At 37.4% G+C, this 14,175-nt stretch overlaps 1 protein-coding gene across 1 annotated transcript in view; it reads left to right on the top strand.

Annotated features, from left to right (window-relative positions):
- ST8SIA4 (ST8 alpha-N-acetyl-neuraminide alpha-2,8-sialyltransferase 4) overlaps positions 1-11,023 on the top strand; it is an 80,696-nt gene extending 69,673 nt beyond the window's left edge. The window contains exon 5 of the mRNA XM_040986092.1: positions 6,730-11,023. Within this exon, the coding sequence (XP_040842026.1) occupies positions 6,730-7,012 (283 nt within the window). The 3' untranslated portion in view covers positions 7,013-11,023. The remainder of the gene's footprint in view (positions 1-6,729) is intronic.
- Positions 11,024-14,175: the final 3,152 nt, after the last annotated feature.

The following is a 14,175-nucleotide window of genomic DNA, read 5'->3' as shown; positions in this document are numbered from 1 at the left end:
ACATGTGTGTAGGTTCATGCCCTTGTTTGAATAGGGATGAAAATACATGTAACAGAAGAGTTGGTAAAAACTGTAGAACAACTAAAAATGTGAATGTAAAGTAGAATTATTAGCATCACAATCATGAGAGTTATGCCCCATCTAATGAAACACCTTTGTTCAAACCAATATCATGGATAGATCTAGGTTTTCTTTACAGTGTATTTATATCCAACCTGACAATATACATGGCCACATAGAAAACAATGGGATGAAATCAGAGCTTAGGGCAAAACCTAGTTCCTATGATAAACATCAAATATTCATATGCTTCAAGTACATGTTAGAAATGATTGAACCAAAACTGATATTGCCATGCAGCCTCTATGTCACTCGTGAATTAAACATCTAAATTTTGGGGGAAAAATACTTTCATTTGTGTATGAAAAAAGCTGTGTTTAAAAAAAGAACTTATTTTCTTATACCAAGTGAACACCACGCTCTGTATACAAAGAATGCGTAAGAAGATGAAATGCATATAATTATAACCACTTAAAAGCACTTATTAGTCACTATCATGACAGTCCCAAACACTTGAAGAAGCATTATTCAAATTTGTGGGGAAATTCTTACTCTTTGATTCAAGGTCAAAGACTTTGGCATTTGCAACGTGGTTAAGTAAGTTATTTATTGAATCTGCAGCATCATCTTCTGAGTTCACATGTGACTGTGAGTGTGTTTGAGACACGTGGATCCTTGAGGGGGAAAAACCCAACAACACATTCATGCACAAACTACATCATCATTGATTCTGCGCCTATAATCACCAAAGTATCATACAAATCTTTGCTTTCGGCCTGCAGGGAACTCTGCTGAAGTTCCCAAGGGGAGTGTTTGTTTCAAGATGAATGTTCTTGAGAAGCTCAAGTATCAAAGCACTTTGTATGTTCACACGGAAATAAATGCAGTCAGATAGACCTGAAGTGAAATCCCAGTGATGTAAGCTATAGTCCTTCTTTCTTCAGTTATAACGCCCTCATCCCGACCTCATCAGCTTTCACAGGTTAATGAAGAAGGCAATTGAAAAAGAAAAATAGTGTAGACTCCTTAACACACTATCTGGTCTACTATACATACTCAACAGATGATCACTTTTATTACTACTGCCTAACACACACTCAGCAATTGGTAGGGAAAGAGCAGTCCGTGCCCACCAAACAGTGTGTTTTCATAAACGTAGCGTCATCATTGATGGTCTCCACTAGGTTTCTGGAGGTGGAGAGGAGAGATAGAGCGATGAAGCTATCACCCACAAAAACAAATTATAGCAAAAGCTAACTATAACATCTAAAATGTTGCCAACCTATGCGGAACCAGGAATTATACAACTTAACACTTCGTAGAGTCTTCCTGTGGAACCAAAGACAAAACTCAGTTGTGGTTGGGTAAGAAGAGAAATGAAATAAAGAAGCCTCTGAGCAATGGTTGTGAAGGTACATTGTTTATCAGTTTAGTTCCACTTTACAGACTTTTGCTTGTAATATAGCATTTATTTTTAAGACTTCGTTTATTTATTTATTTATTTATTTATTTATTTATTTATTTATTTATATGTTTTTATTGGACAGTCAGATATACAGAGAGGAGGAGAGCCAGAAAGGAAGAACCTCTATCTGCTAATTTACTCCCCAAGTGGCTGCAATGACCGGAGCTGGGCTCTGATCCAAGGCCAGGAACCAGGCGCTTCTTCTGAGTCTCCCAGGAGGGTGCAGTGTCCCACGGCCTTGGTCCAGCCTAGACCTCTTTCCCAGGCCACAATCAGGAAGCTGGATGGGAAGCAGGGCAACCTGGAATAAAACTAGAGCCCATATGGGAATCCCGGCGTGTTCAAAGCAAGGACTTTAGCTGCTAGGCTACCGTGTCAGGCCCATGCATTTAGTTTGTTCATTTGAAATAAAGTTGTGCAGACAGAGATGAAAGAGATGAAGGGAAGAGAGAGCAAGAGATAGAAGATATGTCTTGCATCCCGTCTTCACTTCCGAAGTGGTTACAATAGCCAGGGCAAAGCCAGGTCAAAGCCAGGAACCAGGAGCTTTTTCTGGATCTCCCATATGAGTGCAGAGCCACAAGTGCTTGTCCAGCCTCTGCTGCTTTCTCAGCTGCATTATGCAGGGCAGCTGAGACTTGAACCAGTGCCCAGGTGGAATACTGATACAGCTTAACCTGTTATGCAAAAACACTGACACCCTAATGTTAAAATTCTTGTGCAAAGTATCATGTGTGTTTTTTTGGAGGAGTATAATATGTCAAAAAGGGATGAAATGTGAATTCATCATTTAAATATAAACACAAATTAATATTTCTCATTTGACATGTTTAATGTGAACTGTCATCAGCATTCTCAATGTTGCTTATTGTAACTTTTTACCTTCTCTTCCTAAAAATGTAGACACTTGAAATAGCGTTATGTTGGCTCTTCAGATATTCTAATATCTGGTTTATTGGGAAACAAAATTCTAAATATTTTCTGGGTTTGAATTAAGAAGAAATAATTACTGCCTTCTTTGCTTTGCAATACATTAAAACACAAAAGAAGGTAACGGAATCAGAGTGGTGAGAGGAAAGCAGAGCCGGGCTATGGAGATTTCACAGTGTGTGGTGAGAAGAGATGATTTGAAACTCACATCTAGTTTTATGGAGAGAGGAAACCCCAAAGTCATCAGTTCCCATGTTTCTCTTTCCTTTAGTCATCAGTTCAGATGTCTCTCTTTCTCAACCATGGAAATATGTCCATTCAAGTTATAGCTGGACACAACTGTCCAGCTAATAAGTAACCATTTCCAAGAGATCACTGGAGTTCATGAGTAGGTTCAAAGAACAGGCTTTTCAGGGTGAATGTTGAAGATAAAATTCAATGTTACTACCCTGTGTCCAGATTTGTGCCACGCCTTTTACATGTCTCTTCTACATTATCACATCAATCTTACGTGCTAAATGCTAATTGTGGTATGTGGGAGGGTAGTTTCCAAAGAACTGATAAGCATTATGTCACAGATTCAGATCCAAGTCTCCTGACCATAGCACATGGATGTGTGGTTAGAGGCACTCCAAGTTTTGAGTTAATATAACGGCAGATGAGTAGAAAGCTTGATATCTTGCTATCCAAGATATTTTGATATCTTGCTATCTTGATATCTTGCTGTGCCAGAGTTGCATGCTGGGAGTAGCAGGAGCTATGAGGGATGATCACATTTATAAAAAGTTATAAATGTTCAAAGTACTCAAAATTTTGAGCAAATTTGTTTCATATGGTAGGATACAGCGTTATCATAATTTCTGATGTCTCTTTCCCATTATTTTCAAACTGGTTGGTTTCCAATCATTTTCATTTTTAGAAAAACTTCACTGACTCCATCACTGATTTTTCTATTTGTGGTATCTCATGAGCTTTACTGTTCAATAAAAGTTTAGTTCTTGAATATCTCTGACAAGTTTATGAAGCACCACAGCAATGATTTTGCCTTTAGCATCTCTTCCTGACATGGAAGTTAGGATTTTGTACTGCGTCTAGATATTTCCATATTCGTCTATAATTATTTATACTTCTGGGAAATCTTTGCAGAAGTGGGAAATAGGAAACACACATATTGATTATAGAATCTTGGAGTTATGTGCAAATAATGTAACATTATATAGTTGCCTGCCATATTCTGCATAATTTGCTGCATAACTTGCATGTTGAAACATTATTGACTTTTTTTCTATGAAGTTAATATTTTTTAGATTGACTTTGGATTTATTTCCACTTCTTCAAAACATTTTTTTTAAAAAAAAATATTTACTTACTTCAAAACACAGAGCTGGAGAGAGGTCTTTCACTAATGGTTTACTATCCAAATGGCCTAGGGTAGGCCAGGCTGGAACCAGAAGCCAGGAATGTTCTTCAGATCTCCCCAGTGAGTGGCAATGGCCTGAATACATGGGCCTTCTTCCACCACTTCCCTCAGGTTATCAGCAGGGAGTACAACTAGAAGTAGGGCAGCTGAGACACAAATTGGCACCTTTATGGGAGACCAGTGTTGCAGGCAGCAACTGTGCCTGATAAAGCACAATGCCAATCTTCCTAATTTTTAGAACAAATATATTAGAAATGTTTTAAATTGTTTTCACCCATTTAGAAAGCAGAAAGAGGGGGGAAACAAAGAGAGAAGAGGCAAGGAGAGAGAAAGAATACCTCTCCCTGCCACAAACGAGCACAGCACGTATGCCTGGGGTAGGCTGAAGAGCCAGGAGCCCAGAACTCGATCTCTGTGTTGTGCATGGATTTCAAGCACCCAACTACTAGAGATATCACTTGTTGCCTTCCAGGGTTAGTATCAGAAAAAGCTGAAATGGGCATCCGAGCCAGAACTAGAACCTATCTCTCTCTTTGTTCAGGATGTCATTGACCCAACTAGTGACTTTGCTGTGCCAAACACGTACCTCCAAATTCATGTTTAACTAACCAACTTACATTTGCAACCACACTCAGATCACACACAACTTCTGTATAGTAATCCTTTCACGTTAAGACCACCTGCTTTCTTTGACCTAACAAGGCTTTACAATCCCTTCAGAGCCTTCAAATGACAGCTTAATCATGTCCCTTGCATTGAATTACAGTCTGTGGTTTCTTCATGATATAACAAATTTACAGGTGATAGCTCTGCTCATCCAGCTACCTTTGGATTATGAGAAAACTATTAGATGCTTCTCTCTGAAAATTTATACATATTTCTTATTGAGACCTGGTGTCCTTAGAGCCACTGTGGTCACAAAAGTTTTATCATGCATTTTACATAACACGAAATGTTTAACCAGTGACTTTTCCCCAGAAGAGGAAGGAAAATTGTGAATATGTAAATTATTGTTTAAAGGATGAAACCAAGAATGATAATTGCCAAATGTACTTTCCCTGCTTCTGATGTGTCTAGTGACGTTTCAAAGTGCAAAATTTCCTCAAGCAAATAAAGTCAAAATAACATCTGGCCACTCTTTCAAGTTTATTCTCTTTGTATGTGTTCATAAGACAGAAAGAGACAGACATTTTCCTTTTTGCTCTTTATTCTCCAAATGTCTGCAATAATAGAAACCGAACCAGGCCCAAAGAATGCGTAATGCAATCCGGGTCTCCAACATGGTCAGCAGACCCCCTGCCAGGGTGTTAGCAGGAAGTCCTAATCAGAAGCAAAGCTGGACCTCAAACTGCAGCACACTGATATGAGTCTTGAGTAGCCCAGAAGACCCCTTTAACTGCCAGGCCTATAACCAACACTTTTATTTTTCATATTCCTTATTAAATTTGTACTTTGCGTTCCTGAAAGGTATTGTGAAATCTGCTAGAAAAACATAAGAAATAATTTGCAAATTAGAAGCGACTATATTAACTATCATGATGAGCAGAATCTTAACAAGCAAGAAGTTAACAGTAAATACAAAAAAAAAATCCCAACAATTTACTAAATACAGTTTTGTAAACACGTTTGAATGCCAGGAAAGAACTATACTCTTCCTCTTTTAGCTGTTTTTAGATGACATCATTGTCTTAATAACATGATTTTGCCAAGAAGTTTTGGAAACCCCCTAGTTACTAAAAGATGATTGACTCTAGAGTCTGCTTGCTTTTAGGTCTAAGCCTGTCAACAGTGATGGAGCTAAACATTTTGAAGCATATTATTGCCTTTGTAAATAAATATTATAGAATATTTGCTAACATTGAAATATATATTGATCTAAAGTCAAGTGAATTATTTGTCAGTTATTCTACAATTCTAATTGATTTGTGCTTTGTTGTGGCTATTCATTTATTTGTTTTCAAGATTTACTCATTTATTTGAAACAGCGAGTGACAAGAGAGGATGAGGGACAGAGATTTTCCTTCTACTGGGTGACAACTCAAATGTTCATAACAGCAACCAGAGCTAGGTCAGGCTGAAGCTAGGCTATGGGAACCTCATCAAGCCCTGCCATGCAGCAACTCAAGAACTTGAGCCATCATCTGATACCTTCCCTGTCATCAGCCACAAGCTGCTTGGAAGCACAGAACAGCCAGACCTGGAGTCAGATCCTGTGATACGGAACGCAGCTGTCCTAAGACACAGCTTAACCCTGCCACAATGTTTGCCCTGGTTGCTATTTTTATGTGGGTTAGGGCAATATTTTACAATTACTTTAACAGAACATGATTTGGAGAGTTGAAATTGAAAATGTCAGTTTTCATTATGCAGGTTAGGTAGTTATTTTTTGTATTTTGAATGGAAATAGCCTGTGTAATTTTAAAAAGTATACTTGTAGTTTGAAATATTCTATAGCAATTTCTTAATATCAACCCAATCGTTGTATCTTTTGCTGTCCTTTTTTAACCTCCTTGAGAAGACTGAATTCCATTTTATACACACACACACACACACATATATATATATGTATGTGTTTGCTGCTCATTCATTTCAAATGTGGGATTCCAAAATATTTATCTAATTTGCAGGTTCTTGACTATATGGCCACAGAACAAGCAAGAAAATAAAGGGCAATGACAAATGAAATCAAGGCATTCAAATGTCTAAATGATGAAAAATATGATTTTTGCAGTAATATATTAAAAGTATTATCCTTAAAGATACTTCCTAAATGGCCTGTGTAGTATTCTTACTGTGACTACTCTGAGCTTTCTCTAAATTCTTGCCTTTCTGTTTTTCATGGTGTTTCTTGCAGTTACTGGCTGACGAACAAAGTGCCCATCAAAAGACCCAGCACAGGTCTCCTCATGTATACTCTCGCGACAAGATTCTGTGATGAGATTCATCTGTATGGATTCTGGCCATTCCCCAAGGATTTGAATGGAAAGCCTGTAAAATATCATTACTATGATGACTTAAAATATAGGTACTTTTCCAACGCAAGTCCTCACAGAATGCCGTTAGAATTCAAAACATTAAATGTGCTACATAATAGAGGAGCTCTCAAACTGACGACAGGAAAGTGTGCAAAGCAATAAAGCACATTTGAAAGACATAAGCAGAGCGAACATGTACTTCGTTTCCGAAGAGGCTTCTGAAGATTTCGCAGTAGGATCCAAAACAAGGCTGGGTTTCAGCATTCACCAATTAACTGAGAAGTTGATGAAGGCTATTCACTGGAGAAATCCACTACCAGCTGAAGAAAATACCTGCAAAGTGCTCTAAAATTTTAATATTTTGACTTCAAGGGTCCTAGTAAGTGCCACTTTCACTAAGACTACAGTTTGAATGTATAATCAGTAGTGTTTACAAGATCCAACAATGCACTTGTCGTTAGTTAATGAGGCGAACACATCCATCGTTCTCGGGCTGCAGCTGCAACATCAAGCACATCAGAAGAGGAACCCAGGACCTCAGCTCCGCCTTGGGCAGTTCACCATCCTTGTCAGCAGAAAGGAACACGGGGACCGTTCCAACAGTGAATTCCACAAGAAGAAACAACTCAAGTAAATGCCTTCAGTCAGGACTCCGAGTCTGATCATGAATGTTGTGCTTTTCAGTTATGTTTCTGTTCGTCTTATGGAATCTCTTTTACTTGGGGTATGTGGGTGCTTAGAAATCCTTTCTGTGGTGTAGAAATGAGAAACCTAAGAACAGGAAAAAGTTATTTCAAGTCATTCTTTCTAAAGCAGTATTTTCAAAGAGCAATCACAAAAGACTTTTTTTTTTTAAATTATGTTGCACAACTTGAAACCTCCAGATTATTTTTCAGTGGGTAGAAGGTACCACCAAAACCGTACAACTTGGTAATAGTGAGTCACTCTCAAGAAAATACGTACCATGTCATCTGAGATGGCAAAACTAACAGGAACAACACGCCCTTTGGTTACCAAAGATTGTGTTCATTTTCTACACAACAAAGCATTCTCTTTCCAAGAAAATAATGAATTAATACCATGAATATATGACTAATGTGAATGTTGTTTCCAAATACTTTAAATTTATTTTCATTTGAAGGAAGACTTGCATACTTTTCCTATTTCACGATCATTTTGCAGAAGCATTTTACCCATTGGAACAGATCATTGATGAAGCCGAAATGTGGCTTCCAGGTTTTTTTTAATCCCTTTATTGTCCAGATAGAAAGATTGGCATACTTGCTATATCCTTGTTAAATCTCTTGAAAAATTTGCAGAAATAACAGGATTAGTAGAATGTCATTTTCATAATGGAGATGATTATTTTTGAAGATACTCAACAATGAAATTGTATGTTAAAATTTTGCACTTAAAATAAATTCAAGTGACTAACATTTTTGTGTAGTTCAATTTAGCTACATTTTATCACATTAGAGATTTTTTTTTAAAGAAACACAAAAATCATACAAATGGCTTTAAGATAATTTAACGCAGTGAAGCATGACCAACAGGTCGGTTTTCTCACCAGTCACACTATGGTGGAAGGTGATACTGAAAGTAATTTTTTTTTTCCATCAGAAAGCAGAAGCATGGTCTTCTCACTTCTACTTTGGCCTGGAACAACTTTACGTGACTTCTTGTTTCTTAGGGAAGGCAATGGGAAGAAAGAAGAAATAGCATGGAACATATGTATGTTTGTTTCATAAAGAAGGTACTCTGAGAAATGAACAAAGCATGAACAATATATATATATATATTGCATATATATTCATGAAAAAAGTTGCACAAGTGTCTATTTCTCAGTATTTAAATACCATGGAGTGTTATTTTAAGGAATATGGTAGAACCTTGAGATACGGAAGACTCTATTTTCTGAGAATCCACGGGTCTAGAAAAGAAAAGTTGAACACTTCCAGGAAAGTGATAGTTAAATATGAATGGGATATTAACAGAGTTTTATCAATCAACAGCTTATAAAAATGTTTAAAGAGCTAGGTACATTTTTAATGCAAAGCAGATAAGTACAACTTATTTAACACATCAAAAGTAAATATTTTATAGAAATGTGATTTGGAATACTTGCAGAGATAAGCTGTGTCAGTTGCCTTTCATTTGAATTTAGTAGAAATCTAGAAGTCATGAGTCAGCTGTTACAGGTGTTTCTCATTTTGGCAGTCCTTCAAAATTTGTCTTAGCAAGCGCTATTGACAGTTTCACTGGGCTTCAACGATAAGCCAGTCTAAGGCCACAGCGAACACACCTCAGCTCTCCACAGTGTTGTGTGCACTGTTGTTGATCTCATAGAGACATTGAGTAGTGCCTTTTTAGCTCCTTCACATTGCTTTCTTACTCTGTGCTTTGCGTTCTCTGTGTCTTCTACCCAGTTCTGAAAATCACCTGGTAGGAAAAGGGCTTCAGTGTCAGCGGAGACTACTGTTTTTCATCTCAGGGAACTTTCAATACTCAAGAATGAACTTGATGAAAGGTATTTAGTGTTCAAGACAGACTCTACAAGACCATCTCATTCCCTGTTGTCTAAGTTTCCATCTGCCCTCCCCCTTAGCTATAGTCTGGGCCTTTTCTTAAGAATGGAGCAAATAGCTCATGGAAGGCCAACAAAAAGATGAAGAACCGAGACTTAACTATTAAGGGGGCATAAGGAATCATAGCAAAAATCTAACTCTAAGTACATACTTGAAATACCTGGGTTTGTTTAGTTCTGTTTGGGAAGTGATCATCCATGCACAGCTTCATTTTGTACATCTTTGTTTCACAGCTTCATCCTCCATCTGGCAATGCTGAGGCAGCTGATTGTGAAATATCCCTTTGCTTTCTATACTATGGTTGTTGCTGTGCTGTTGACATGAATAGGCCATGAAACATGTTCCCCATTATTATTCAGCTTGCTCTATATTTAATATTAAGTTGCTGAAATAAAGTAAATCAGTAACAGATTTTTGCTTTTCTGGGCAAATTCAATGATTCAGCCCACAGGACGGATACAACGACTGTGGAAGTTTTCTATCTGGAAGGTGCTGGGCATTCAACTGTCTTCATGTAATGTATATCATATGAATTGTACATCCATTGCTAATGGGGATTTCTATATATATGCTTACAGTAGCGATTTATTTAATTATTGCTGGGGGTGATGTACATACCAACTAGTCTCTAAGCTACTATGAAGGGAAAGGGTGAACAGAATAACTTATGTCGATTTGAGCCAGGTAATCATAATGCACATAATGTGGTATTTGGTTCATAAAAGAATTGTTTTTATGTGGTTATTGTAAAGGTATTTATAATGTGGAGGGGTGTGGGGAGAGTTATGTATAGTTAGTTGTTACCTCCACAAGTTTGGATGCTTTCTCCATCAAACATTATCAGTTTACCAATGTTTTAAAAACTGAGTAAGGGTTATTATTCATATCTGAGAAAAGCCAATCCAAATAAGCCCACCTAGAAATAGATACTTTATTATATATGTGCTATAGGTATATCTATATAGTACAATTAGACATGTGTGATGCATATATACAATGTTATATATGTGTACCTGTGTGTCTACACACTGAATTGTAATATGTACACAATAGATTTGTGTTAATGGTGATCCCTTCAGGGTCTGCCCTCTGAACTGCCCTGGAGATAAATAAGACCACTTTAGAGTAAAGTTCTTTTGAGACTTCAGTTATTAATCTGCTTTAAAAAGGATCTACTGAATTCTGTGTTGTTCATGCCTAGAATTACATGAAGGGTCTTCTAGTATGTCGAATCTTAACAATAAAAGAAAAAGGAAAAAAATATATATATTTCTTCAAGCTGGCAATATATTGGAATTAGAGTTTTCAGATTGTGGCCCCAGGTCTGTGTTCCTCATTGAAGTAGCACTTTTTAAATAAATACTGTTTTATTGTGTAGGCAAAAGCACAAGAGTTTGAAGTGTATATAGCAAGAGAGAAGAGTTTACAGAGACAGCCTTGCTGCACAGGATAATTGCTACTGAGTATTTCTTATTCTGTCAGGTTCATTTTGTTCAACACTGTTTCCCTATTGTTTAGGCATAGAAATCTGGTATTATTGTTTTATCATTTGTAAAATTGTAAAATAAATTAAATGCTTTTTTTCCAATTGCTTTTTTTTCTCTTCTCTTATATTCACCCCAGAAGTCCCACTTTCTTTTTTAGTACCAGATGATTATTTGCTTTGCATTTGAAAATATACAAAGGGGAAATGAAAACTCCTTCTCCTGGTTTACTCTCCAAACACTGGGGATGGGCATGGAGCAGGTCGAAGCCAGGAACCTAAACTCAGTCCCAGTTTCTTGTATGATTGACAGGGATCCAGCTGTGTGAATCATCACCTGCTTCTTTGCAGTATGGGCATCTACTGGAACTAGAGTTTGGGAGGGAACTTAGGAATAGAATCAGCTACTTCCAGTGATACCAGATGCAAGCGTCGCAAGCAGCGTCTTAAGCTATAAGACAAACACACTATAAGGCTTGTTTGTACAAATGGCACAAGAGGACAGCAGGCCAGGCATCACACCAGTCCATCTGTCCCGTCAGTGGCTGGCAGAAACTGTCACTACTGAGCCTTTGTGGCGGGGGAGGGGACTGGGCATCTTTAGAAGGCTGAGCTGGAGCAGGTGCTGCAGGTGCAGCCTGGTCTGGGACTTTGGGGTTGATCTGCAGCAATTCTTGACTTGTTTCATGAGATCACTCTAAGTTCTTTGCAACTTTGAAGCATTTGCCAGGGACCAACCTATTCTATGTATAATTTAGAATTTTTACACAGACCAAATATTTTCATAATAATAATTACAAATACGAAAAACACTTAGACTAATATATTTGCATATTCTCTAAATACCTTGACATTAGCATAAATGCGTTTGCAAGAGCAATTCCATACCTTTTCTCCTTCTAGGTGACACAAATAGTCAGCTAGCTGTAACAAGTCAGTATTACAGGAAAGCAACATGAGAAGGTGTTCATTTGTGCTTTGTGGAACAACTGGAACTCTCAAAGCGAGTTCATGCTCTGCTGTCTGTCCAGCTCAGCTTCCTTGGTCACAGCCTCCCTGAACCACACAGATGGGCTGATTCCATGCACATCTGGCTTGGCTGCCAGAATGTAAACACGCTCAGCTGGCAGCAGATGTTCTTTTTTTAAGAAAGCTCACTGCTACTGAAGCTGCTTTGCTGTGGAGCCCCTCAGCTGATCTCCGTGGCAAGACCTAAGTCGATTCTGGCCGAGCAGACAATTCCTCTCTCAGACACAGCACAGCCACAAAGCAGGTGCAGCCTCCTCTGTGCCATAGTCATAATGCCCATACAGGGGAAAACAGCAAATATTCTCCCAGTAGATTGGAATATTTCATTTACTATAAAATATTTTCAAAATGGGATTTTTCTCATTTGTTTTCTAATTTTCTCCTTTACACTGTTCTTCAAAACTCATGTGTTCATAGAAAAAGGATAAATACCCTTTCTGCTTTTCACTGTGGTAATTCAGGTTTGTATATTTCTGTGATACTTTAATAATCTTCTGCATTTATAGGGAGAATCCTATGGTATAATTCTATTTAATGTTATTAAATTATATTTTATATTTGTTTTATGTGAGTGTATTAACTCTTCACAATGCAACAGATATCTACATTAAATATATAGAGATGTATAAATGTGCATATACATTTGCAAATCTCGATGCCATAAATATAAAATATATAAAATTTGTATTTATATATAATACAGAGGAGTCCTATTGACCACAACATCAATCTTAGTCTATAGAGATGGATAGTCAAGCAAATGTATTCTGATCACCAACTACTGTACTACATGTTACAGTGTATCATGAATTCAATTCATCAAACATTTATCGACTGTTGATAATGTGCTCCTAGCAGGAGCTAGCGATTTTTACATCTGTGCGGATTTATTTCTGTTGTTCAAATGACATGCCACTGGGAACTCCAATTATGTATGACTATACTAGTTGATTAGGCAGGACTTGGGGCAGAAAGAATTTGGAAAAATATCTGAGACTCGCAGATGAACAGGCTGCTTTGTGGATAAACTGTCGTGGTGCATTCTCTGTCGCGTTGAGATACTCTGAGTACTGGATGTGGGCTGAATTGAATACAATCTACAGTCAAATGGTAAAATCAAGTCAAGCACTACTCCATTGACAAGACAATGACGATGCATGAACACAGCAGACCCACATAACAAAAACTCAGTTGTGTTTTTATTCCTTTTTCTTAGTTTTGAAAGATTATTACCATAGGTAATTAACATCTCACAACTCTTGCTTTAGAAATTATGCAATCCTGATTATACAGATCACATCTCCAAGATTTATTTTACCAAAGATTTAGTTATCTGAGAAGGAGAGAAAAGAGTGAAAGAACTTGTATCTGCTGGTTCACTTCCGAAATGGCTGCAACAGGCCAAAATCAGGAACCAGAAATTCAGTCTGGTCTCCCACAAGGCTGGCAGGGTCCCAAGCTCTTGAACCATCTTCTCTTGGTTTCCCAAATACATACACAGTACGCTGGATGCAAGTGCAGCACATGAATTGAACTCATGCTCACATAGAATGCTCCTGGTGGCTAAGGCAGTACTTTAATCCACTGTGCCACATTCTTCCCTCCTCTATTTTTTATCATGACAAGTTTGAATGAAACTGAAGCCCACCCTATACCAAATATTTACCACCAAAACCACTTTTTATTGTAACTATAGAGCATCTGGTGTTAGACATTATACAATATCATCCACTTTCAAAATATAACTCTTTTAAGATTTACGTTTTGTTTTCTGATGGAAGAAATACAACATCGAAAAAAACCCATGCTTCTTTTTAATAAGTAATGAAGTTTTAGTAATATATCTTCGTCACATCAATAGGTGTTTTCAAGTGATCCTAGTTTTTATATTTGATTTTGGAATGACTCCAGAATCTGAAAATTCACCTGACAAAAATGTTGAAGACGTTGAAATCAAAACTTGTGATACCGTTTCTCTCCCAATGGTCATCCCAGCATGCTCTTCTTTAGTCTCATTTTACATCTTTATTAAATATACTGTATTTCTGGAAGATTTTTCACCAGTCCCTTTCCTTTTATATCCTACCCTGCAGAAATCTTATGCATTCCAATGCTCCATAACCCTTGGCAGATGTATGGATATACCCTACGGGTGAAAATAAAATCAATGAATACATTCATATAAAATGTACATACTTATGTCCCAATCCAGTTTTCCCTTCATATAG

This window comes from Ochotona curzoniae, unplaced genomic scaffold (assembly GCF_017591425.1).
Source record: "Ochotona curzoniae isolate NIBS_2020 unplaced genomic scaffold, NIBS_Ocur_1.0 contig_4501, whole genome shotgun sequence".
NCBI lineage: Eukaryota > Metazoa > Chordata > Mammalia > Lagomorpha > Ochotonidae > Ochotona > Ochotona curzoniae.
The sequence above is the reverse complement of the archived record's forward strand: the minus strand, read 5'-3'. Positions and strand labels throughout refer to the sequence as shown.